We start from the raw sequence: 27,953 nt of genomic DNA on the forward strand, positions 1-27,953 counted from the left end.
TGAGAATCTCGCGTCTTCACTCACAGGAGCTACAAATTACTGAGGCGGTTCTCATCCATGGACAGTCATAATCTGTGACTAATAATTTATTGCTTTCGTCACAGCCTTCCCTGCTCACTATAAAATTAATAAAACTCACAACTTACCTCAACAGTAGTAATGGCAGAGGTAGTTTGGTTTGCCAGCTAGTATGAGCTGACTCCAAGCTGAAAGCCAGTTGCGCCCATTGATTCCACTAGACCACCAAATGGGACCAGCTTGCTTCCAGCTGCTAGGCATATGAAGCCAGGTAATACTATTTGAGTATCAGCTGGGACCAGCTGAAATGAACTGAAACTAATTAAAACCAGCTAAGACTATTTTGTATTTTTCCATCCAATTGGACGAGTACAAAGTTTTGTACTTTCACCAGTGAAATATGAGGCTGGCTTTTCGATTAAGAGCACAATCCGACGGACAGCTTTTGGAGCATTCGACATTGCAATATTTAAGCTCCAGTATTAATCATGGGAAATCAGGAGGATGATGATTTGTCAGTTTTGTGAACCAAACCTCGAAATCCACCATTCTTTTTTTTAGCTCTCAGGGGGCCCGTGAGAACAGTGGGACCAGTATCTGAACCTTTAGAAACCTTGATAATCAGGTCCTGGACTTGGTATCGATGTAAATCGTGCATTCATGCTCGTTCTCCGACCTCTGCAGGACGCCATGGCTTATAACAAGATGAATGTATTCCACTGGCACATCGTGGGCGAGCATTCGTGGCCGCTTGAGATGATCTCTGTTCCTAACATGACCATGGTAAGCGACACAAGAGGCTGAAGTGTTGGACTGTGTTGCACACCTCTGTTCATTTAACAGTTGCCGACAATCGCTGCTTCTCTCGCCACATGCCACTGCGACTTCGATGATTCGGTGCCGTATCGATGGCTTAAGAGGCAGCTCCGGTGATTTTTTTTTTCTTCATAATGAGCTAATAATTTCATTACATTCCCCTGTATATCCTTACTCCGACTGAGAACAGTACCCCATTCCCCGCCGATCTCAGCGCACGTTAAAGAACCTCGGATGGTAAAAATTATTCCGGGGCTTTCCACTACGAAACATTTTTCTTTCACTTCCTTTCACTTCCACCTTACCCATCTTCTCATACGGCGCGGTCAGGTATCCTCCGAAAAGCGTGACAGATACTGCAGCTTTCTTTCCGTGTAAACTAATTTACAATTTTTAATGCTCACTTCTTCGAGTACACTGACGCTGCTTGATCATTTAGAGTTGAGTTCGCAGTTATGACCTCTTTTATGGAGAATGTGACAGACTGGAAAGATCGCATGGCCACAATCAATTTAAAAGCCTGTGAGGCCCGGAAATGTTGTTGTGACTAGTGTTTCATGCGTTTTCCGTTCATGAGCTGTATAAAGAACGAAGTGCATTCATTCCTTTAAGCTCACCTTTGGAATTGTTCGACGTTTGCGCATCCATAGGTTTTGCTCATCGATGTGTTCTGATGTCATTCAGTTGCAGGTGAATAGCGCCCACCCTGATCTTCTCGCCTTTTCGAAGTTTTGTGTGAAAGCTGCATTTCTCGATCCAGTCATATGAGTGACTAACTCTCTCTCCTGTTTGCACTGAATTTGTTTTCGTTAATGTACGCCGAGGGGCCTGATTTTTCCAAATCCCTTCTCATAACCTTCGCTCATGGCTCATATGTGCAGCTTCCCCACATATCGAGATACATATATACTTTCTTAACTTCTGTTGTTTATTTCTTATTCTTTTCGACATTTCTCGTTCAGTTTATTTTTGCATTTCCCCCTTTTCTTCTTGCTTCTTCGATTATCTGCTTTCCATCTTTATCCTCTTCTTTCTTTTCCTTTATGTGAGATATAATGGGAAATACTATAAATTTAGATATTTTTGAAGATCGGTGGAATCCACATGGTCAGTGCGCGGACAAACGCTCATACACCTCGCATGGAGGCACCTGTGAATGCAACTAAGCCATTTCGCCGCGCTTCATGTCTCCCAGGCGGCATACTCCCCTCGGCACATCTATCACGTGGAAGACGTCGAGGAGGTGGTCGAGTACGCGCGGCTGCGCGGGATACGCGTTATCCCGGAGGTCCCTTCCCTGGGCCACACACGAGCACTGGACAGAGCGTTCCCTGGTAAACAATTTCTTTTTTACGGCATAGCACTACTATCCACAGTCATGGATTTCTTGGATGTCTTTTCGAGGCCGCTCCTTCTCTCTCTCCCTCTCCCTCTCTATCACTCACTCACTCTTCTTCTTTTTCCGTGAACTTGAAGTGCAAGGAAAAGGTGACGTTCGCTTCACGTGGTTTAGCCAATGAGGAAGCGGTGCGACCTCGCAGCTGCAACCAATGAGAGAGTGGCGCGCATCACAATTGCCGCCGTCGCGACCGCCATCAGGAAGTGTTCAACAAGCGCGTGTCACTCCGGGCTGAGCAGCCGCCTGTCGCTCGCGCGCCCCTAACTTCGGCCTCTCTGCTCTCGAGTCAGTCACCAACAGCCTTCATGGACAACAGACCTGCACGTGCAGTGCTCCCTAGACCCTTAACTGAAAGTCGAGTGGTATATATATATTTTTTCACCCGAAATTGTTGAATTTGTAGAATCAATGCAGATGTATCTCACGCATTAGAAAACATACTACAAAAGAACGTAGCAAAATGTCGGTCGAAAAGACATTGAAGTATTCTTTTCATCTTGTTATGTAACCCTGCTTGCAGATGGTTTATAGATGTCATGGAGTATTGGCTGAAAGTGATAAGTTCCACAAGTTTATTTTTGGAAATACGGCGTTAGAGCGCAAATGTACTTATAACAGGGTTTTCGTGTCGCGTAAAGAAATGCGGAAAATGAATAAAAATTGACTTTCTTATGATGGGGTGAGTGGCCAAAAACTGATCGAAAGATTTTCCACTTATGTATGAAGGGGTTTTACTTGATTGGCAGTAATATCAAGCACAGAAAAAATCAGTCACAGTGAATATATACTAAATGAATCCCACATCCCGTTTTTCTACGTCTTCAATTTTGTGTCATATTTTGTAATTGTTTCCGGGCCGTAAACAATATCCGCGTACTCATGTTTGGGTCTAATGATAGAATGTGTAGGGTAGCATTTTAGGACTGATCAATACGGCTGCTCCAATTTAACTATCAATTGATTTCAACACGTAAATGTTTGTATTTCATTCCTAACTTCCAAAATAAAATGCTACCAGAAACTCCGCGCGCGCGCGCGTGTGTGTGTGTGTGTGTGTGTGTGTGTGTGTGTGTGTGTGTGTGTGTGTGTGTGTGTGTGTGTGTGTGTGTGTGTGTGTGTGTGTGTGTGTGTGTGTGTGTGTGTGTGTGTGTGTGTGTGTGTGTGTGTGTGTGTGTGTGTGTGTGTGTGTGTCATCGCAGCTCCTCTGACCACGGTGGTCAGAGGGTCAGAGCATCTTCCTCGCATTCGAGAGGTACCACGTTCGATTCCGCGTGCCGCCGGGAACCCCCCGTTCTTTTTTTAAGGAGTATAGAGACGTTCTCTTGTTGACCTCACATTATTAAAAGGGTTCACGTCAGCATCTACCGGTATAATAGGTACGAGCGAATCCCTTGGCCTAGTGTACGGCCCTTGTGTGTACCGAACACTAGGAACGATGTGAAGCCTATACCGCAGGAGGCCCGCAAGTCTCGGAGCATCCGGTCGGGTCTGGAGAAGGGAGGGAAGCCTCGCCGACGGGCATCTCCCAGCTCAACTGGGCACAGATGTCATCCGGACTCGTGCTCACCAACTTCAGGACTTAATCTGAAAGGGGCCATTTTGCCGCTACCTGCTTGCGAGGTCACCCGAACCCTCGTACAACCACTGCCTTGCGTTGTTGTTGTTGTGGCTGTAGGAAGAAGGAAAAGAAAATGCACGGGCCTGCTACTGGCTCTGTAGCTGAGCCACCTCCGCTGCCTCGTGCAGACAGAAGACAAAATAGAGAAGAAAGAAAATGAAGACGGAGAGAAAGACGCGCGCCGCAACAGCAGCCGTCGTCCACCACCGAAGCAGTGGCGGGTGCAATGACGGCCTACAACCGATAAAAATTCGGTGGCAGGCTAGCCCCCGCCACAAGCGGTGGGGACCTACCTGCCCGGCCCCATCAGGGGAGACCTGGCTCTGGTCACGCATCCGCTGCGGCCATGGGAGACACTTCAATGTCGCCGGTTACCTACCGGTAAAATAGGACAGAACGCGCTCCAGTCCAGGTGATCGGCCATCATGGATGCCTGAAAGCTTCGAAAGATGACCCAACCAGTATGAGAAAAGCACCCTCTCAGGGGTGGCCATTTTTTAAAACGTGCCGATGGGTCAGTGATTAGTTCCGCCACCGCGGACAACCATGAGTCCACCTCGTGCGGGCAGAAGCCCATATGGGGCCCTTTTTTGGCTCCTGACCCCTTTCCCAAGCATTTCACCCCAAAAGAGCCAAGCACCAGGCCGGGAAAAACATTGTGCCTATTTATCCCGGTGGGTAGCCGGCGGCACCAAGGATCGAACCTGATATCTCACGAATACCTTTATACGTTAAGCATGTTTCGCATCTCTTAGTATTTATTTAGTAACAAGCGCACTATAATCAATAGACTGTGTATAGGTGGGGAGTATGCAGTCATCGTCAAATGAGGTAATGTTAACATTTTGATCAATAGAATAAAGCACGTCGTTAAGTTTAGCAAGTGTTTTTGTCGGGCTAGTTCATGATTCTCTGCGGATTCCACGGGGGAATGCGCTAAAAAACACGACATATGAAAGAAGGGCGAACACAGCAGGACAAGCGCTCGGCCTGTTTATGTGTCCCTCAATTTCGTGTTGCGTTTTTTAGCGCGTTTTCCCACTGCTTCTGCACATCTCATTACCGTAAACCAAGAACGGCAATGGACCCCGTGCGCTTCTCTAAAGGGACAATGATAGAAGCTTTTCTAACCAGTGTCGATAATGTGCCCTATTGCAGATGCAAATGGACCATGCTCACCAAAACAAGAGCTTTTATAGGCTGGAAAAAATACTGTGTCAGTAGGGGGACATATAAGCGGTTCCCATTTGCTGTCTCCCCTTGGCTGTCCTCGTGCAATTACATGTACTTCGATACCCACCCAACTACTAATGCATAAATTTGTGCGTCCGTTATCTCTCATATGTTCATTAACACACCGTCGTATAAGCTACCATATTACGTGAAAGGCCACTCGATATAGCTAAAAAGCCCGGCTTAACCATGCTGTACTAACGGGCGCGCGCGGCGTAGATGGAGTTGCGTGTCTAACTCTATTCAAGGGTGACAGAAGCCTTCGATTCCCAATGTTGCCGCCTCCTATCTCAGAGCGGCTGCCCGAGTTGGCAAGAGCAACTAAATCAGCCAGCATACGGTGTCATGACATCACATAACCTGCCGACCAATCGATTTCCAGTCATGTCGCCCGCACAAGGCCACACATCATGTCACAAGGCCGACATCACGTCCCCAAAGCAGAATTTTCTACGGAATGGCGTCTTAAACGTTATTGCTTTAGAAATAAATGCAGATTAACGAAGTCAACGGCTTATTTCGCAAGTATATCGCAATTAAAATCCTTGCCTTGTCACTAGATCATTCGAAATTCTTACTTCTGCACATTCACGCAGCAAGAGAGGCTGCGGCGATAGCTACAACAGGTGCATTCGAATCCGCGATCCATGGGAGATTTGAATTTAGGTAACAAAATCTGGTCATACCGCGATGTATGCCATGCGCCTTCAAACAGCTGCCGGGGTCGCCGATTGGAATGTGCCATGATGTATAGGGAAACAAAGGCACTCCGGCGTTTTGCGCCGGTGGAGGATCGAATTCTGCTTCGTGATGAATTCTATTTCCGCTGTATACCGTTGCCATGCCGACAATACCGCACCTCAATTAGCTTTCCTGCTATGTATATGAAGTTCCCTACCCCTGCATCCGCTTCTTATGCATCCTCCCTTTTTTCTCGCAGAAATAAAAGATTAGTTTGCTTCGCTTGTTTACCGTCCTACGTGTGCGGACCCCGCACGCTGTCCACAGGTCTTCTGGAGCCGTGTTACGGAAACAAGACGAGGAGCCAAACGCTACGGGCACCGTCCCGAGGGATGGATTTGAGCCTAGCGCACTCCTTCGCTGTCATTCGTTCTGTGCTGGAAGGTGTCACTGGACTCTTCAAGGACACGCACTTGCACCTCGGCATGGACGGGGCTCACACGCGATGCTGGTACGTGCGACACTTGCGCGTGCCTGCATGAACTGTCTTTCTAGTGAAAAGGTGTAGTTCTCGAAGAACACAAAGCACCACAAAGGAGGATTGAAGAGAAGCCTCAGTGTACTAGCCAAGATGACTTGTCTTCGTAGTACCAAGATAAGCCAACTTAACAAAACGCAGGCAGAACTTAACAGGACGTTGGATGGAGTGAACGTTGACTTTTAACATTCAGGACAAGCTCTTTAAATCTGCATCCAGGTCATCGCTAAAAGAATCAGGGCAACAGTTGAGTTTCTCCTTCAGGTGGCGATGAGAGGAAATTTCTTGTTGATCATGAAATATGGGTTGCTTCATGTGTTGGTGGTTCTAATTTGCAAACATTCACATTACTCAAGTACAGGCAAGGTTAACTGCTTAAGACTTAAAAAACAAGAAAAAGCGCTTACAAAACTACACATGACTAAACCGTTGAACGGACGAATTCAACCCAGAGCGCTTATTTTTATGCCAAATCAAAGTCGGCACTGCTCACCAATCACAGGTTAGGTAGAGGAACAATAATGCTTCAGGCAACTAATTAAAGATTGGAGAAAAGATATCAGTTAATCAATTGTCGGTGAAATGAAAGGCAACAATTCTGCCATTCCCTCTACAAGTCATATACCTGGAAGAGGGCAGGTTCTAACGAAACATACAAGGCAGCAATGAAGTCACTGCTTACCTAACGTAACTGGCTTTACCGCCGTTTTCTCATCCGCACACTTGCATACTAGGCAAATGTATGGCGCGGGAACGATCACTTAAGGTGTTCAAAAAAAGAAAAGAAAAGAAACTATCGTTAAGGGTTGAGGCGCTTAATGGCCATTCGGGCTTACCCAGGCGCCTCTTCCTGATGCCTCTTCAGAAGGCCAGACAACCCTTTGCGCGCCTTCTGCAGGTCAGCCCGCTTACACCCGCTTTTTCAAAATTAGCTATGCACTCGAATGGCGCGGGGAATGCGCACATAGGAAAACGAGAGAGCACAAAAACCACATATAGACAACAAAAATGCACTTTCAAACCGTACAGAGCTGCCCGCCGAAAAGACATCCGCGGCAGGAAGGGGAGAAAGGGACTGATTGTGTGCTTTGGCGGCAACACCACTGACAACAATACAGCCACCGCCGATCCTTCGTTGGGCATCCCTTTGGGGCTAAGTGGTTCCACCAATTTGGTAATATCTGCGACAGCGGCAAACAGGTGCACACCGGCATCTCGAAGCAGCTATCTTGGGTCATACATTCTGTGCAGGGGACCGAAAGAAGCGCCGGAAAGTTGAGCGAACTCCACATCAACCTTAGACTTCAATCAGCCAAAACATCAAGCAAGTTTTCAGAAAGGGTATTCTATCATCGATCGTATCGACACTAACAACCAGGTGATAGAAAAATACTCGAATATAACCAGCCCCTATACATAGCATTCATTGATTGCAAGACAACCCTTGACTCAGTCGAAACCTCGGCAGTCGTGCAGATATTGCGATATCAGGGTGCAGATGAGCCATGGTGAAGTACTGGAAGTTATCTATAATGGTTCCACAGCAACCATAGTTCTCCACATAGAAAGAAATAAAATTTCCATACATTAAGATTTTACGCAAGGAGGCACGATCTCCTCAATACTATTCACAGCTTGCTTAGAGGAAATATTCAGATACTTAAAATGGGAGCAGTTAGGGATAAGGGTTGATGCAGAATACCCAGGTAATCTGCGATTCGCTGATGGCATTTCCTTTGCTTAGTAACTAGGGGGCGAGTTGCAAAGAATGAATTGTTACTTAGACAAGAAAGTCAAAAAGGTAGGCTTAAAATTAATATACAGAAGACTAAGGTAATGTTTAACAGCCTTGGAAAGGGACATCAGTTTACCATGTATCTAGCGAAGCACTGGAAGTAGTCGGCGAATATGTCTACTTAGGGCAGGTAGAAACTGCAAATCCGGACCATTAAAGGGAAATAACCAAGAGAAATAAGATTAGGATGGAGAACGTTTGGCAAGTAATAACTATGATTATGACTAGCAGCTTACCAGTACGCTCAAGGGGAATGTATATAACGGTTGGATCTTAACAGTAGTCACCTATATTGGTTAAACGTGGGGACTAAAGAAAACGGTTCTACTTCAGTTGAAGACAACGCAGAGAATTATAACTGGAAATGATAGGTGCAACGTTAAGAGGTATAGGAAGCTAGCAGAGTAGGTCAGGGAAACAACTCGAGTTAATCACATTTTAGCCGAAAGCAAGTAATACGAAGAGAGGATAACGAATGGTGGCTAAGGGTAACAAATTGAATGCGAAGAAGGAAAACGCAGCAGATGGCAGCAGCGAGTTAGATGGGCTGATGAGATTAAGAATTGAAGCAGATGACCGGGTTAATTGGAGGAGTATAGAAGAGGCCTTCGCCCTGCAATGGGAATAGTCCGGCTGATGATGGTGATGAGTCGCCAGATAGAAACTGGGTTATAGCGCAGACAGACAAGCGCGGGAAGGAAAGAAGGTACTGGACAGAGCCGCGAGGTTTATTCTCTGGAATAAACCTCGTCTGTACACCGTATAGTATGTCGAAGCCGAAGGGCACCTTATCGCGTGTCGCTTGAAGATAATGCGACTCTAGGAAACCCAAGCCGCAAAGGGCGCTGTCATTTTAGAGAATGTTTCTTCCGAGCATTTTGCAGATCTTGACAATTCTGTGTTGTAAGATCGAGCAAAATGGTTGATGCTCGCGCTTGCCAGCCCGAGAGGCGCTGTGTCGCGATGACGGGTGCTATAGTCTTCATTACTAAGTGAATTATTTCGATTGCCACCTGTCACGAGGAGTGGGGGTAATGTCCTCTTTAATTTTAGGGGCGATGGAAGGGAGGGGAGGGCAAGATTAAAGAGGGAGTGTGGAGAGGGCAGAGAGAGCGGAGAAATACGCAACCACAAAGTGGCTACCACGGGAAGAGCTTAGAGGATTGACATTGTGGAAGGGGAAGGTTGGGATGACGGCATTACCGTATTCAGAGACTACTGATTGAATGAGGAGCAAACTGAATGACTGCAAAGGAGTATCCGCAAAGGGAGCCGGCAGTCGAGAGCCATTAGCACAATCGCGTCATACCCTTAAAGGTGGAACTTAAATGTCCATTTAAAACATTTGTGAGGCAGCTGTGGAAAATTGTGAATAATTTTTAATACACGTTTTGAAATAAGTGAGATAATATTCTTATACGTAGCAGAATTTGGCGAAGTTTTTCCTATGATCACCACGAGTAAATATGATTTTCTATAGAAAGACAATGGTTAGCATTTCAAATAATTGTGAGGCAACTATAAAAAATTGTAAGATACATTTATAAGCATTGACATAAATTATTTATGCCACCGATGCGAGCCAAAATCTCGCTTCTGAAGTTTGTCTTGTATTAAAATATGTCACGGTTCAATAGAAACAAAATGGGATGCGTTTTTTAAAGCTAATTGCAAGAATTTAGAAGCATGCTGAAAAATTTGCGTGGAGGCTTGCGGCAGACCTTGTCCTACATTTGGCATCAAGACTGCCAGGATCAAATCCTTGTTAAGCTACTGAGCAGACAAGAATCGGGAAAGGAGGGCGTCTTTAAGACACGCTTATGAAACAGCTAGTTAAACCAATATAAAGCGCAGGACTTTAATTATATCAAAGCAATAACGCAATTATATATTCTACTCTTTGATCAAGACATAAAAATTATAAAGTTATAATTGTTAAAAATTGTGAACAATTAAGCTCTGCCTTTAAACGTACGACTTCATAGCATAGGCGATTACCCGAGATATAAAGCAGAGGTGTGCACAGGCCGAAATTTTGAGTACGAACCCGACCCAAGCTCTACGCTACAGGCCTGAGCCCGGCCCGTCCCGACCTGCTATAATTAGAGCTGAAGCGACGATAGAAAGAAATAATTTGTTGTTGTTGTGGCTGTAGGAAGAATTAAAAGAAAATGCACGGGCCTAAAGAATCTAGTTTATTATCGGGCCTAAAGCTGTTATTCTTAGCCACCGCTCATGTATTGTAGCCATGTTTGTTTATTGATCCTTCTTTCCCTCAAGTACATGTACTTCTCATTCTCATGTACTTCGTTGCTTCGTAGACATGTTGAGCAGGTTACAGTTTTCTCATTACATAGGGACTTCACAAGTGATGTGTTTTGGATGGACATGTCTTACTGCACATGTGTGGTGGTTGGTTGTTAGTGTGTGACTATGTGACTATGTGGTGGACTTTGTGACTATCCAGCTTGGAAGATGGTTGTGGTACACTGGGACGATTGTGGTATTAGCTGCTGGGCAAAGAAGAGGTGTGTGGAGATGTACGTGAGTGTAGAATTGGGGACTGTCATGCTCGGACGATGTTTATGTTCTGCGGGGAAGAAAGTGCTACTATCTCCTTGGCAAAGAAGAGGATGATGAGAAGATGTACTTGGGTGTAGAAGAAGAGGAGTGGTGAAGAGGAAGTGTGTGTTCAGATCTATATTACAGTTGGTAGTGTGCGCGTGTGGTGTGTCTCTTCGCATGTGATTGTGTTTGTTGCGCCACATGTCTGGGTATTATGCAGCACCAACTAGCCCCTCAAGCTGTTATTTTGAACTCCAATAGCTACTGCAGCCCAGTAATATTCTTCGGTTTACTTTTCTGCGCAAGCCATCCTTTTATTGCGAAAGCTACACTACTCCCATTTTCAGCCCTTTGCGTAGCCATGGTCGGTAGGCACGTTTCACCTTTAATGACCTCAGATGGCTGTGACGTCATACCAGCTGCGAGAGATTAATGACCCCAGATGGCTGTGACGTCATACCAGCTGCGAGAGATTGGCTACCAAATCGAGTCGTCGGGTGGCGGCGGTCGGTAGGCACGGCGCGCTGCAGCTGGAGTCGCGCTGCTACCGAGTGGAGGCGCTGCTGTCACCTCTTCTCTCGCAGTTGAGAGGAGGAGGAGGAGGAAAACGATGGGTATATAAATGCTCGTGCTTGCTCAGCTGAGGCACTCGCTATGCATCCTGATAAACAGAAAGAAACGTCGCGTCGTCTCGATGAAGCCAGAAAACGACAGCGGGCTACAGAGACAGATGAACGGGAACAGCGTTTCGCTCGACGGCGCGCTCAAGATGCAGCTAGACGAGCGCGTCGCGCTTATCTTGAATCATCCTCAACCGGTGACGACTCCGAATGGAATGTAATGAACGCTGTCCATTACATTCAATACATTAATTACATTAATGTCATTACATTACATGTCCTGTGTTAATCGTACGGTCAGCATGGTACACCACAATTGGCTACACTATGAGTTGAACTATAGCGTAGCCATGCTATTATTGCTTTCGCAACCTACCGGGCTTAACTAAAGCTAAGCCCCAGATTTTTTGCACTTATGTCCACGCAGTTTTTGAATGCACTTTCTATTTAATGTTGAGATTTTTATTACAGTTAACACATTTTTCTATATTTCTTACCTTGTTAATAAATGATATGTCGCTAACGAGCAACAAAGTGTTGTTTTTGTAAGCAATCAAATTGCTCATGGTTTACTTTTTTTCTGAACAGGAACAACAGCGAAGGGATAGTTATGGAATCACATGGCATGCCCAACCTGAAAAAAATGGCACAGTTCTACATCACGAAGATCTTCAGAAACATGCGGTCTCTTGGTGTGAAACCAGTCATCTGGCAGAATCCCATCGACAGAGGACTAGAGGTATATAAATTCATTCAATAAAGCGTTTCACTGAAGGAGTACCCGATGCTCCCTCTTTCCCCTCAAGCAATTATCGGCCGGTCTGTTCTTAGCATTGCTGTTGGTGACGCTGAAGGAATTCTGCTGTCATTTCTCAGAGATGTCATAGATCTAAAAAGACGTTATGAAAGGTCATTCGAGGTCCGAGCTTTGAAGCTAGTGCGACAAATAGAGCAGCTATTTCCGGTACAAAGCCTTTGCTCTATACAACGCGTAGAACATGAGTATTTGCATTCGACCTTCCTCAGTCCCTTATTTTTGTTTTCCTTCATATTCTGAAATGATTTGAGAACAGTTTTACATATTGCACGCCGTTATATTAAGTTTACCTCTGTCAGAGCTTCCTGGAAATGTCTCATACGTTCCGCATGTAAATGTTCATTGCATGTTCAGAGAGAGACTGCTGCTGTTCGCCGGCCAGGCTCCAATCGCCACCAGAGAATGATATCGGAGTCGATTTCGGTCTTGGCGTCACGATATCGTTTAAAACAGTAACCGCGTGTGGAGGTGTTCCTTTGCGATGCATCGCGCGGGGAGAATACGCCACCGCCCATCGCTGCTGACGGTGCAGCCGTCGAAAAGAACTAGACTCGATGCGCATTTCCACTGTTTCTTTATTACCCGCTTAGTAACAAAACAAGTTTTTAACGGTTTTAATAAAAGTATAAGTTGCATAAATTGTGGGCGATTTCTCTGCTCGAGGAAGACGCAAGACAAACACGCAGCGGGCCGTGGAAGAAACATCTTTTATCTCGCAGTCGGGTGTCCATGAAGATGCGGGGGGTCAGGGGTCGGTCATCCAGGAGCAAAGAGAAGAGGCAACGGCGTGCGCCTTCCTTTATAACCCTTGCAAGGGAGCGGTTATCCCGGGAACGAGCGGGGAGAGGAAAAAGGGCAGCGTGCAGGGAGTGCTGGGATGTGGCGCGGCCTTTGAATGTGGCTGGCTCGCCGCTGCCAGTGAAGCGGGGCCCCACAAAATTTAGTGAGGAAAAAAGGAATTAATGACAAAATTTTAATACGCAAGCAGCAAGTCTCCAAACTGGCAACTTTTGAAATGGCAAAAACGGTGTTTTCCACCTCTAGTGTTTTAAGTCTACTTATCTCAGCACTCAGTATGTGTGCCTTTTGCTAACTAACAATTATCAAGATATCTAGACAGGGCCGTAGATCCTAAGGTTAGAAATTTAATGTAGTAGTTCTCAGCTTTCCTCCTCCCGCTTAATATGTGGTTATCCCCACTGATCAATCTCGAATACGAACCATAGTGGATTACGAATACGTAGTTCATCATTATTATTATTCTTTTTTTTTTAAAGAGGAAAGGCGAAATCTAAGAACATGCTTGTTCAAGCCTTACAAGTCCTCTCTCGCGTTTTTATCTCTGAGCCTATCTGTGTAATCGATAGCGCCGGTCTCTGCCCCCTAGGAATACTGCGCCTTATGATCGACGCCGCACTGCGATGCAGTCACACCAAGTTTTCCGATACGGTTATGTTTTATCTTCGTCACCAGCGCAAGAGTGCACCAAAGATTCCTGGTAGCGCTTAGATAGTGTAGATAGTGCATTACAAGGGTACGATATTGAATATTTTTGCCGGAGATGTCGTAGTCTCCGTTTCGCTACGCTGCCTTGTAGTAACTGAGTGAAGATGTGTCGTGAATTTCAATAAGAATAAGCACAGTTAGTGATTCCGATAGCTTAGGGTGTCATGTACTAGCAATCATTTAAATGCGCTAACACCAAACACTTAACTGTTTACATTATGCAAACTAAAACCTTAAATGAACATTGTAAACACACAGGAAAGTGAGACTGCAACATAAGACAAGGGAAGCGGATGAGATTAGTATGTTGATTAGTAACTTGCACAGGACAGGTTGGGGAGGGGGGGGGGGGGGTATATGGCAAAAACATTCTCAACAGTATAAAGGAGGCGCTGCCTCAACTGAAAGTAGGCTGTTGATGACAACGATTAATGCATGCACATTTCTTTTTCTTTGGGAAGATGTTTTACGCAAACGTAAATGGTGCTTTTTATGCCATCTTGTACGTGACTGGCATGTCACTATCTTCACTCGTTGCGGAATGCCTTCTACGCAGCTTCCTACCTTGGACACTCTCGTGATGGTAAAAAAAGGCGGACGCTCCCCCAAGGCGAGTAACTCGTGGCAAAAGTACGTGGCCAACCTCACCAGCCGAGGATACCAGGCGGTTCTGACGAGCTGCTGGCAGCTGGACCATGCAGAACACTCCGCTTCATGGAAGAGATATTACGCTTGCGATCCGCACAACTTCACACGTACGTCGTACTCCACATGCCTGTGTCTACGCCTGAATGGGCGCTCTAACTGACTCAACATTATATGCTACTGCGATATATATATATATATATATATATATATATATATATATATATATATATATATATATATATATATATATATATATATATATATATATATATTGTGAGCACTTGTTGTGAACTTAATCCTTATTCATCAACACATTTCGTTTCATGGAACTTCATTCTCATTTGTGAATCATAATCATCAACTTGCTGTGTGCTCATTCCTCAACGCCATTTTTGGCTGTGCCATTAAAGCTCGGTCTCCAAGCTCACAAGTGGTGGAGCCTGCTGTTGCTTCCCTCACCTCTCAATAGAAATTCTGCAGCTACGCTCCGGTCGAATCCTGGTCTTGGATCACCCCGACCGATAACCCAAGTTCCGCCTGCCGTCCCCCCAGCTGCTGCTGCTTCTCCAACTGGCTTGCTTCCCGGATCCGAGACCTCACGGCCCTGCTAACACTAACGCACTACCGCAACGCAATCAGGTCAGTCAACCTGGATCGACCACCCGGCAGCGTGATCTTCTCGTTTTTCCTGGCCTCCCCGGCCACGACGTTGGTAATTGCTTGAGCAGTACGAGGATGCCAGTGCCTACAACCGCTGGGATGCTTCGACCAAACTTTTGAATGTTGGCTTCTTCTTGAGCCAGGCAGCGGAAACATGGTTTGTCAACCATCGGGCCGCCATTCCTGACTGGACTTAATTTACTATTCAGCTTCGTCAGATCTTTGGAACGGTGGCCACCGGCCCTGCAGCTTACCAACAGAAATTGGCCACCCGCGCGCGTGCAGGTTTCCAGGGAGAGTTACAAGTCATAATTGAGGACGTAATCTCCCTTTTTCGGCTTGCGAACACCATCATATGCCTGAAGCCGACAAGGTCCACCATGTATACTGAAAGGAATGCACTGAAAGATCTCGCAGTCGGTAGTCCAATCGAGTACGCCAGTTTGAAGTAGCCGATGTGTGGACGCATTTGAAGAGAAATTACGGATGAACCGGGGAAAATAAGATGATAGTCCGAAGAAACTACTCAGATCTTTGACGCAGTAGGCTCGTGGAAAATGCACCACCGCAGCAATGTTGCCGGAATCAGGCCTAATGCCATTCCGGCTGACGATATGCCGAAGAACTTTGATGGATTGTGAGGCAAACCGACATTTTTTCGCAATTAAAACTTCTGCGAGGCGCTTTAGGTGCTCTGAAAATGTTCGAGGAAAGATCACTATGTCGTTCAGGTAGCATAGCATGTATTCCATTTAAGGCCTTGCAAAACGGTGTCGATCATACGCGCGAATGTTGCCGGAGCATTGCATAGGCCAAAGGGCATCACATTAAACTCGTAGAGTCCATCAGGAGTAGCGAAAGAAGTATTTTCTTTGTCTTCCTCATGCATGGGCATTTGCCCGTAACCCAATCGGAGGTCCAAAACTGAGAAAAATTTAGCACCTTGGAGACAGTCAAGGACGTCGTAAACGCGTGGCAAGGAATATATATCCTTTCGCGTTATCTTCCTCAAAGCACGGTAATCGACGCAGAATCTTACAGAGCTGTCTTTTTTCTTCACCAGCAAAACAGGCGATTACCAGAGACTAGAGGAAGGGCGAAGGATGTTGTGATTCAGCATATCCATGACGTTATCCTGTGTTATATTACGTTCTGAAGAAGACACTCGGTAGGGTCGGTGGCGAATTATGGCAGAACCGTTAGTTGTATAATGCGATGCGTGGCAGCTAGCACACGTGCGACCCAGAATAGGGGAGTGGTTCTGCGCTTCTTTAAAAGAGCTATGCTTGTTTCTGGTTCGACGAAAGGTCATGGCTAATTGAATTTAAAAGTTCCTCCCCAGAAGTAGCAGAAGTAATTGCGGGAGCAAGATTCAGGGGTGGAAGAGCGACTCATCTCAGCATACGTAGGCCTGTCAGTGGTGCTTGGCTTCTATTGAAAAGATGGACGTGTTTACAGAAGCCAGTTCCTCTCTGATCATTGCGCGCAAATTACAATAACTTGCAGGGGAGGGACAGGTCCTGGGGAAGAGCCCTGCAGTTATTCGCGGATGTTGGATCGTATCATCGCGTGGAGTTCGGCGTCTGAGGAAATACGATTGTCCCAGGTGTTCGGGAGACGGCGTGACTGAAGTGCATCTGAGCGCTGGCATGGTATTACGAATGTCTACAACAGATGATGGGTGTTGAGCGGCGAGAGTAGAAAAAGCGAAACTGTCTATTCCTTTCAGAACATCTTCAGATATGGTAATGTTCACATGCCGACAGAGGGCGAGTACGTCCTCAATATATGACGTGTAACTCTCCCCAGGAAGCTACACGCGGGAGTCTAATTTCTGTTGGTGAGCAGTGGAGCCGGTGGCCACCGTTCCAAAGATCTGATGAAGCTGTGTTGTAAACTGAGTCCAGTCGGGAATGACGGCCCGATGGTTGACAAACCAAGTCTTGGCTACATGGCTCAAGCAGCCGACATTCAAAAGTTGTGTAGAAGCGTCCCAGCGGTTGTAGACGCCTTGTATATTCGTGCTGATCCAGCCAATTCTGAACGCCGTGGTCGGGGAGGAAAAGCAGGAGGATCGCGCTGTCGGGTGGGTATAATCCAGGTTGACAGACCTGACGGCGTAGCCATGGACGCATGAGTATGAGCAGTGTTGGTAGAAGCCTATGGTCCGGGAAGCACACCAGTTGGGGAAGCAGCAGCAGTTGAGAGGACGGCAGCCGGAACATAGGGATGTTGATCGTGATGTTCCAACCTGGCAGTCTGGCCGACTAGGATTTGACCGGAACGTAGCTGCAGGGTTTCGGTTGGGAGGTACTGGGATCGACAGCAGGCTCCGCCACTTGTAAATTGGCGACCGGGCTTTATAGCGTTGCCAACAATGGCGTCGAAGAACGATCACCCAGTATATTGGTGATGATGATGATGATGAGATGTGGATGAGGTTCACGATAAGTGCTCACAATATGTATACCGTGGATATTGCGACCTCCTTATAAAACAGGCTTGTCTTTTTCTTTCACTACGGCGTCACTCATATCCTGAGTCGCTTGGGGATGCTAAACCCTATCAACCGAACCATCTTTTCATACTTCTTGAGCCATCCATTGTCCCACAAGACATTTCTCGGCGCTTTTCGCGCAGGCAGTTCGCGGTGGCGTCGCCTGGTGGTCGGCGGCGAAGCCTGCATGTGGGGAGAATTCGTGGACCGCACTAACCTCATGGCCAAACTATGGTAAGGGTCTGCCTTCCCATGTCGTAAAAAAATAATTGACACAAAATACGCCTCTAGATGTAGGACGTGACGGCTGTAATTGCTCTCATCTCTGGCTGCCCTTGCGGATTCTGTACACGCAGACGTGCACATTGCTACTCATTTAGTATATCACTAATCCCTAATTTGTAACTCTGTACTTCACACATCCACGCTGGCATACAGTCTTAAGCCATCACCTTATATGAAAGACGACATAGATATTGCCTCGTGTTGGTGACAATGCGCTATGGGCACAAATGAGCAGACAAGAGTAGCGTACTGAAATTAACTCTTAAATGAGCTGACTTACGCCCGCAAAATAAGTGAGCAACTGATCAGCGGCGATAGCAACAAACGCGCTCGTTGGTCGTCCAACTAAGAAAACCCATTGCACTCGTCTGCGCTCAATCTAGATACAGCAGCGAAGCATCTAGACAAAGCCGCGAAATGTGACTAGCATATAGTTTACCATTATGCCTCAGGTTAAAAATATTTAGCGTCTGTGTGTTACCGGTATTCGCCTATGGGGCTGAAACGTGGTGGCTAACGAAAAGGGCTCTACTTAAGTTGAGGACAAAGCAGGGAGCTATGGAACGGAAAATGGTAGATGGGTGCAACGTCACGAGATATTAAGCGTGCAGAGTAGCTCCGAGAAATAATTCGAGTTAATCATATTTTAGTTGAAATAAAGTAGAAATGTTTATGTATGGTCAGGACATATAATACGAAGGCATGATAACCGAATGTCGTTAAGGGGTACGGACTGGACTCGCATAGAAAGCAAGCATAGCAACAGGGGCATAGCAGGAATATTGGTGGGAGGGTGAGATCAGGAAGTTTGTAGGAATTAGGTGACCGCAGCTGCACAGAACTGGATTAATTAGGAGAGATAGGGGAAGAGTGTTTGCCCAGACATTGGGCGTCGTCAGGCTGCCTCTGATAATGACGTGAGACCAGTGTCATTCAGTGCGTGCATGCACATCTATATAATCCGGGCCATTCCATGCAATATTTTGCATTATGACATCATCATCATAATTCGTCCATCCATCCATTCGCATTCTCCCTTTCTTCCCCCTCTTCTACAAGTGGATAGCAGGACAAGGTTACTTACCGCCGGACGAACAGTCCACGTCGATGCCTGCGCCGGCGTTGTGAGCGAAAAATCGCAAGCATGGCGCTGACAGGCGGTAGCTGGCAGCTAACATGGGCGCGCACTGATTGGACGTGGGTTGACTGACGTTACGTTTGAAGGAGCTGCCAACTCGGGTCTCATGATTCACATTAAAGGGTGACATCAGAATCAGGCCGCCAGGATCCTTGCATTCACGTTACCCCTAGGTCACTCAGGCACGTTAATACGACTTAGTTAAAGCAGGTCTTTATATGCGGGCTAGAAGCTTACCCAGTCTCGTTATACCGTTAAAGGCGGAGCTACGTGTCCGCCACAGCATTTTTCTGCGTGCGTGTGTAGACTATTGGCGCATAAAATATGAATTGGGCTGGGAAAAAGATCTTGCTGTGTAATGAAATGAAACCGATGCTTTTCTCAGCCAACCTGTAATAATTTGGCCACTGCAGCTGTCTCCTCGGAACTAGACAGCATGGTCTCGATCCCGATGCTCTTTTGTATTGCTCATGCTGTACTCTGACTCTCCTTTGCGACATGTTCATAACACGTGGAAAAGATTTGCTCTTTGATAATGCTTCTTACAGTGCTTCAGTTATGTTTCTTGGTATACGTTAATATATAGTGTAGCGCGTGGACCGTGTTTATAACGTCCTATTTGTTACTGAGGGCGAATGCAGTCACTTAGGTGAGTGCGTGCACTGGCGGGTATGTTAGTCTCTGTCCTAGGATCTTCTAGTACGTGCTGATATACTCAATGTCCTCCCACTGATAAAACTGCTTTATGGGTCCCTCGGTTCGGTTGACAAGTCCTCGAGCACGGTGTTGAAGCTTCATTTCAAAGATGTGTGTGGGCAGGGGTGCTTCCATGGAATCATGAGTTTGTATTTGGATTGCTCTACAGCGTTTTCTGAGTCGATGGAGATACCTGGCCCGGGTACAGTTTCGATTGCTTATTTAGAATTGCTTATTATTATCATCCTAGAGTTGGTGTTGGTCAGAGTGAGCTATACAACTATTACATCCTCTTCTCGGGGAGGCACGTTTAAATATATGTTCCCTGCATAACCCATTATCGACGATGACTTCTAGCCCTTGTTACAGGTGAAATCCACGTGTGCGATGCGTACCCTGCCAGTAGACTGTATTGTCGTGCTTTATTCTTCTCTTTTCCTGCTCCTTGTGATACGTTGGCTGCATGTTTTGGTGTAGAGGTTTTGTGCACATTATCTCTCCAATGTTCTTGAAATTCATCTTTTGTCCTCGTACTCGCCTCGTACGACCTCCTTGATCATCGCGTTTAATTCTAATATTTGCCCGTTCGATTGAGTCATGTTAGTAATTCGAATTTTGGCATTGGTAGGCCTCCATCAGTTAGTCTGCCGTGTTCGTCTACTCCACTCCCATGACGAGCTTCTTAATCTATAAGGTGATTGCCATACGCGTAGTGGATTCTTGTACACGCAAAGTGTAAGTGATTCTACTGATTGCACAGGCTTGAACGAGGGGAGGGTCTTTGTTCACACCGTGGTGGTCAATGGCGATCCCCTTGATTAGACTTTAAGTTTGGTGTATCCATGGTGTCGGTTTCTTGGTGATTTCAATGCATGTTGCTTCCGCTGGGTTGATTCTGACAACGCACAATTCAGAGAGTGTGCACCTCCGGCACAGGCCTGCTGGATATGTTAACTTTAAAATGTGATCCTTGCTCCAACCGAATTTTTCGTCTCTCTTTTCCTGCTAGAATCAAGGCTATTGGAACTATGTACCAACAAGCCCAAAAAGCCACGCTACAGAATCAAGAGTTAGGATTCTAGGATTCTTGCGGGGAGCAAGGCCCTTAATCTTCCACGTGCTGATATATATATATATATATCCCCGCCGGGGTGGCGCAGTGGTTACGGCGCTCGACTACTGTTCCCAAGGACGCGGGATCGAATCCCGGCCTCGGCGGCCGCTTTTCGATGGAGGCGAAAAGCAAGGCGCCCGTGTGCTGTGCGATGTCAGTGCACGTTAAAGAACCCCAGGTTGTCGAAATTTCCGGAGTCCTCCACTACGGCGTCTCTCATAGCCTGAGTTGCTTTGGGACGTTAAACGGTTAAACCCCACAAACCAACCAACCAACCAACCAACCAACCAACCAACCAACCAACCAACCAACCATATATATGCATGCAGGGGACTATATATATGATGCAGGGGACTACTTGAAGCCTTTCTTCCATTTGTCCGACGGTATGTTGTCATGCACACCATAATATCGTCAGCTTATAGCATGTATCAAGTACGCGATTTTATCCATGTTTTCTGATAAATGTATCATGGTGACCTTGGAAGGTATGCGGGACAGTACTGGCCTTTGCGACGCACGTAAATAACCGGATATGATTTCTCTGTAGCGGGTATTTCCAATCTGTGCTCTAGCTGTCCGATTTGAAAGGAAATTTTTGCGTAGTTGTATGTGCAATGAACGGCATCTACACTGCCGGTTGGTCAGAAAAGCTGCGCGGGAAATTCTAATGCTTTCTCGTGGTCTACGTATAGTATTACCAACTCGCCGCTCTCGGTGGTTGGTGTTCATTATATGAACGTATTCTGAGAATAGCGGGGAGCAAGCCTGGGACGGGATCTTAGCATAAAATGAGAAAAGGACTTGTGAACTTTACTTTCTCTGCTTCTTTTTCGATGAAGTCGCTTTTGTTTTCGGCTTCTTTGCTGATGATATAATACTGGAAAAATATTGAGTGAGCGCGTCGTCATCGTGCAACTGTGACTGACAGTGACTGCAGCTCCTCCAACTTGGCTGCTCCATTGCGACAGCAACAATTGGAGCACTGAGCGGCGCGCTTAATCCCACAAATATTTGAGATTTCTCGCGCTTTTCTTCGGAACAAGAAAAGCTTAGAGAACTTAGTCATTTATTCTTTTCTTCTCTCTTTCGCTCTTAACATCGGTGTAGTTGTAGCATCTTGTATTCCCTGCGATTTTAGAGACTGACTTAATAAGGTAACTGACTTTAACTACTCTTTGGTCAGAAATACGTATCATATCCGAGCACTTCAAAAGTCATTTTCTACAAATGACCTAGCACTTTTCTCGAATTTGGCCATATATGTGTGATAAAATTGTTAAATATACAGATTGATTGATTGATTGATTGATTGATTGATTGATTGATTGATTGATTGATTGATTGATTGATTGATTGATCGATCGATCGACCGATCGATCGATCGATCACGATGCAGGCCCAGTGCTGCAGCCGTGGCTGAGCGCTTGTGGAGCAGCAGCCAGATGAGAAGCCACGCACAGGCGGCCCCAAGGCTCAATGCACACCGCTGCCGGATGCTACGGTTAGTCACCACCCTATAAATAATTTCCTGCTCAAAATATTTGAATATCTTTGTCGTCGTTTCGTCATAGAAACACTGCAGGCCTTCGCTTCAGGCATTTGCTGCAGGCCAGGAGTTGTCCACTATCCATGTCTGGATGCTAGGGTCAGTACTGAGCAGCACAGCCTCCCACAGCCAGACTCTTGGCAAATACGAATAATGCGGTACGGGTTAGCACTCTCCTCGCATGCATTGCAAGGGGCTGTGCGGCGTGTCGGTCCTGGTGTATATTGGTCTGGTATAGTGTTTCGTTACGCAATGTTGCCTCTCCAAGTGGGATAGGCCGGTTTAGAGACTTTTTCACACTCTTGCTGATACCCTCGGCAGGATGGTCCGCATTAAAATACACAAATTCGATAAGCTAACTGTTGTTTACGACGTCTTTTTAAAGATTACATTTATTCAGCTCGCGTTTATTGTGCGAGCACAGTACGCATTCAACGCAAATGTGCCACCGCCGTCCACTTTTGTAGATATGAATATTTTTCCCGTGAGAAAGTAAAACTTCTTGAAAAACTCTCCATGCCAACGTACAGATTACTTCTCCCCCGTCATAGGCGCAGGTTTTATACCCCCGTTATATTGCCTCTGTATTGGTCTCCGTAAGGAACAACACGTCCAGCCGTTCCAATGTGCCGTTAACAAGTTGTTCGACCTTGTCATATTCCTTCCTGTAGCTTCTGTACTTTCACTGCCCAAATTTAAGCCTCGGCAGATGCGCCGTCGCAATGCTGTCCATTTGTGGTACGAATGATTAACTATCCGAGGTTGTAAAGTTTTCCAGCTCCAGCCTGTGGTAATTGTTCGTCTTCATGTTCCTCGGAGGAGGAGAGCTCTCCTTCTAGCCTCTTGATCTTCTATTCATTGCTGTCAACTTTCGTTACAGATGCGCATGCGTATGCCGCCAATTAAAAATATGCTCTAAAAGCCTTTTTTATGATAACTTCCTGGAATAAGATAGCTGTGAGGTTCGTTGAGGTTTTCAGATCATTTTGATTTGCTTTACCTCAAGAGAAGGGAAGGAAAGCGTAGCAGGGGGCGGCAGAAAGTTAGGTGGGCGGATGAGGTTAAGAAGTTCGCAGGGGTCAAGTGGATGCAGCTAGCACAGAACCGGGTTAAATGGAAAAATATGGGAGAGGCGCCTTCGCCTTGCAGTCGGTATAGTCAGGCTGATGATGATGGTGATGACCTCAAGAGAATCATCGTCTGTAGAGGTCGTTTTTGCAAGTCATTCGCGGCAAAGAACTCCATGTGGTCGAATTAATCCGGAGCCATCACCACACGGCGTTTCAGGCCATGTATGTGCGGTCTTAGAAATGTCAATCTCTGCGCAGCTAAAGTACGATAACATAGCATATCGCAATCAAGATGTTAAAGCTCGTCTTTCCTAGGTGAAATATAACGCACGTGGTAGGCTACAGCTGGCGACATTAATAATAATAATGATGATAATAATAATAATAATAACGTTGTAGTGAATAAAATGACTCGACCGCAGCTCTGTTTCACTAAGGGTGAACGAGGAGGAAGAGGCCGAGAGTGCGTGTGGTGGTTTGGACAAAAGCACTATGTGATCCGATTTCGCCCTACCATCAAACCCTGTAAACAAACCCTTGCAATATGCGTAATTAGCTATGTGGACTGAGAAGCAGCAGTAGATGTCTAACCTTGCAGAGAGGGAGAAAGAGTGTAGGATTGGAAAGAAGGAAAAAAGGAAGAAGCACAGCAGTGGATAGCTGCAGACATTTCCATTACCAGAGGTCATCAACTTGAACTGATATGGCCTTTACATTTGGCCTCCATCTAAATGCGCCAGCTACTTCCGGGCACAATACCACGTACGCCCCAGCACCCGCCAGCCTATCATCATAACTGGCAACAAACACTGTATAAAAAAGCTGTACGATGTGATATTCTCGTAATCCTATGTCACAGAAAAATCATACAATTGCTATACAATGCCCAACATTTCTCACACATTCAAATGATACTTGTATGACACGACATTTGTACCATTTTAACGCGACAGAGTGTTAGGCCCAGTTCTTAAGAAAATCCCGCACTGTTCGCATTACAGGTGTCGGTGCTGTAAGCGAAAATTGCGAGCATGCATATTTTAAGTGGTAGTCGACAAGTGACATGGCCGGACACTGATTGTTCGGTCACGAGTCCAAGCGATATGGTCGAGTTGGCAGATGCTGCCAATTGGAGCAGCTTCTGTGTGTGTGTGTGTGAGAGAAAGAGAGAGAGAGAGAGAGAGAGACATAGAAAATAGAACCCTCTGGTACACTCGGATGTCGACTTAGACATGCTACTCGTCCTATATGCCACACAGGCACACCCACACGGCTTGGTTAAAGCGGGGCTTTAGATCTATGTCGCGTGACGGACCACACAATGTGATCCCTTAACTACTTCAAGCTATATAATCAGCATGTTTAAGGTAACTGAGGCAAAAATAAGAGGTCAATTAAAGGACGGGTAGCAAAGTGTATTTACGCGAACGAAGATACACAAGAAGCCATAGACGGATTCATTAAACCTTAAAGGTGGAGCCTAACTGTCTTTAAGAACGACTTAACGACTTCTATGACAAAGCCATTACTAGTTTATTGCATATCACACAGCTTTTTTCTACCGTGAAAAGAAGCGCACAATCATGTCGCTCGAGCAAACACTTGACCGTGAGTATGCTTAACCCGAAGAATTAAGTAAAAAATTAGCTGATGGATTAACTTTGGTTAACCCTGGAGGGAAGCGAAAACTTCATGTACGTACATGGCTGTGCCCATTGCCAAGCTTGGATTAAACACATTGTGTGTTTCCTTAAACGTAAAGCTCGTTCTTCATCGCCCTTCGGCATGCCGCTTTTTCAGGGTCTCATTCCGACGTGCCTTCGCGTTCCGATGCGCTACTGTAAGCAGGCAGTTCACCCTCCTCCATCTCGCGCAGTGTTGTATACCTATGCAGGAGCCCGGGATCTCCTATTTATATATGTACCTAAAGTCCCTTATGTACCGCCCCTCTAGCGCCCTCTACTTCCGCGTCACGTTGACGTCACCTTAGGTGACTTTGACCTTGACAGTTGCCATGGGCCACTTGGCTTACGTGACTGCTCCAGTCATATGCGACCACCAGGTCAAATGACCTGGTGGTCATTGGTGGTCACGGGCCAGTTGGTGGTCTACGTGACTATGCCCCAGTTACATGGCGACCACCAGGTCACGTGAGCTTGATAGTGGTCACAGGACACTTGGTGGCCTTCATTGCTATTTCGCAGTCACATGGCTACCACCAGGTCGCGTGACCTTTACCTTGGTCAGGGCCACTTGGCAGCCTACGTGGTTATGCCGCAGTCACATCCCTAGCGGAAAAACCGTTGAGTCACAATAACCTCATACAGATTTATCATACTGAACTCGTATAAACTCATATAAACCTCATACAATCTCATATAATTCTCATAAGTTGAATGATATTTGTATGAGATGATATATTTGTAAGAGTTTAGTATGAGTTTAGTATGACAAATCTGTATGAGGTTATTGTGACTCATACGGTTTTTTCACTAGGGATGGCAACCACCAGATCACGTGACCTTGGTGTGGACAGTGGTCACGGGCCACTTGGTGGGCTATGTGGCTATGCCTCAAAATTACATGGCGACCATCAGGTTTAACACAGAAGTTTGACCTCTAAATCTCTCTCAAGGTGAAAACCGTGCATACCCGATGGCTCGAACTACCTGCAGTAGTGAAGCTTTCGCTTCAAAATGAGTTTACGATCGCTATAATATACCTCACAGTGCTAAGTTGTTCTTTTCCGTTACTTGCATTATTGCAGGCGGGGCATACCAGTCAGGCCATTGAACGGCATGGTCTGCGAAGACGGTGAGGAGCTCGACTTCCGTGAAGTGTTCCACATCGAATAACGTGGTCGTGGATCTCCGCCCTACTGCTCGCCTCGCCGCCTTCGAGCGCTACAGAAGCTCAACAGACATTGAGCGCTACAGCAGCTCAATGTCCTCTTTTACTTCCGCTGAACACCGCCGACCAACATTTTCTTGTATACCGTCTCCATTTTCAAACAGTATCAGGGGAACTTATTTACATCGCTTCGACTCAAATTTGAGAGGACACCACGGAGGAACTGAGGAACACGTACTCCTTTGAGTCGGCGCATTTGGTTTGCGCACTGCGCTGCTCTGAGGGCGGAAGGGCCAGATATGTTGTTTTGAATTTCCTGCTTTCATGCCTTTGCACTCCTGTACTTTACCTGTTTATGCCGCATTCCAATAGCAATGGTTTTGTTTGTTTGTTTGCTTGTTTGTTTGTCACGGCTGCGAAGCATGGTGCAACCTTCGGAATGCCACCTGATCTTGCTTCTTCCTGGCAAAACGGCCCGAGGGGTGAGGATTAAAACACGTCAGCGCATTGACAGCCCTGCGTTTCAGCAACTCGCGAGGCCCATTGCCTCGCGAGTTGCATCGGCGGCGTTTGAAATTGAGTTACTTAATAATTAATAATTATTATTAATTATTATGTCCGCGAAGAATTGTGTCAGATACTGCGCCTTTTCTATCCTGCAACTCAATTTCAAACGCCGCCGATGCCTGCTGTACTAACGCCTCCTAGACATCTGGGTCTGCTTCTGTTTGCTGTGTGGTGCAGCGTTTGAGGAAGCGGCAAATGAAAGGCGTCGCACGGACGCCTGGATCGGACGTCCGCCGGGGTCAGCTTCGTATATGCATGTGTGTGTGTGTGTGAACAACTTTTATTCCGCCCCCGGCGCGCAAGCCTAGGGGACGGGGGCCGGGACCTCCGCGATTAGAGGCAGGCAAATAGGTCTTGGTTCCTTGCGGCCTCTTCCACCAGGCGGATAGCTTAATTCTGAAGAGTTGAGCCCTCGCTCCGCAGAAGGGTTCCCCAGGCTTCTCCACTAATCATTTTTGTCTTAGCCCCTGGGAGGCTAGCGCATTCCCAAATTACGTGGTTGAGGGTCCCTCTCTCCCCACATTACATACATTTATCGTCCTGTCTCTCACCTTCCTGGACGTGATAGGCCCAGAACGGGTGGATGTAATTTCCTGCCTGTAGTACGCCGCCATGCGGTCGCCTCTTTGTTGCTCAGGCGCTTACCCGGTGGTGGCACCAATAATTTTCGACTATTTCTGTGTAATTTAATAAAAGTTCGTCCATGTTCTTGCAATCAGGTGACTCCACGGTTACCCGGAGGTAGAGAGCTCGGGCTAAGTCGTGTGCCGCCTCGTTACTAGGAACAGAGCGCTGGAGTCCATATATATTAAGCTGATTTTCTATTCAGCTGTTTTCCGGTTAGGATTCTCACTGATTTTGGTGCGATCCTTCTTTTTGCGTAATTGTAGATGGCTGTTTGGTTGTCACTAATTATGAATTTTGCATAAATCGCCCAGTGACGTCATGACCAGTCGTGACGGTACATCGCGCGCCCCTTGTCGAACACAACCAGCGTTCCATTAAACGCATCAAATTTCACCGGTGTCCTATAATTCGTTACCAGGAAAGGAAAGGCGCAGTGTCTGTTACTCGCGGAATTCCGCTATCATCCTCATGGTAGACAAGGGGAATTATGAACAGCGTTTCACGATCCGGGGCGTGGCGCAGTGGTAAAGCGCTCGGCTGGGGATCCAAGGGATGGAGGTTAGATTCCCGTGTGATTCCCGTTAGCGACAAGGGTGTAAGGCGAAAGCCTTTGTTGTGGCTCTAGGAAGAAGGAAACGAAAATGCA

The 27,953-nt window shown here is 46.4% G+C and overlaps 1 protein-coding gene across 1 annotated transcript in view; it reads left to right on the forward strand.

Moving 5' to 3' along the window:
- Positions 1 to 26,118, forward strand: part of LOC146197422 (beta-hexosaminidase subunit alpha-like) — a 36,990-nt gene extending 10,872 nt beyond the window's left edge. The window contains exons 7-14 of the mRNA XM_084597183.1: positions 703 to 801; positions 2,030 to 2,168; positions 6,093 to 6,276; positions 11,872 to 12,022; positions 14,163 to 14,361; positions 17,555 to 17,645; positions 22,044 to 22,148; positions 26,031 to 26,118. Coding sequence (XP_084453309.1) covers positions 703 to 801; positions 2,030 to 2,168; positions 6,093 to 6,276; positions 11,872 to 12,022; positions 14,163 to 14,361; positions 17,555 to 17,645; positions 22,044 to 22,148; positions 26,031 to 26,118 — 1,056 coding nt within the window. The remainder of the gene's footprint in view (positions 1 to 702; positions 802 to 2,029; positions 2,169 to 6,092; positions 6,277 to 11,871; positions 12,023 to 14,162; positions 14,362 to 17,554; positions 17,646 to 22,043; positions 22,149 to 26,030) is intronic.
- Positions 26,119 to 27,953: the final 1,835 nt, after the last annotated feature.

Source organism: Amblyomma maculatum, chromosome 3, assembly GCF_055883805.1.
Source record: "Amblyomma maculatum isolate TAMU_Amacu chromosome 3, ASM5588380v1, whole genome shotgun sequence".
Lineage (NCBI taxonomy): Eukaryota > Metazoa > Arthropoda > Arachnida > Ixodida > Ixodidae > Amblyomma > Amblyomma maculatum.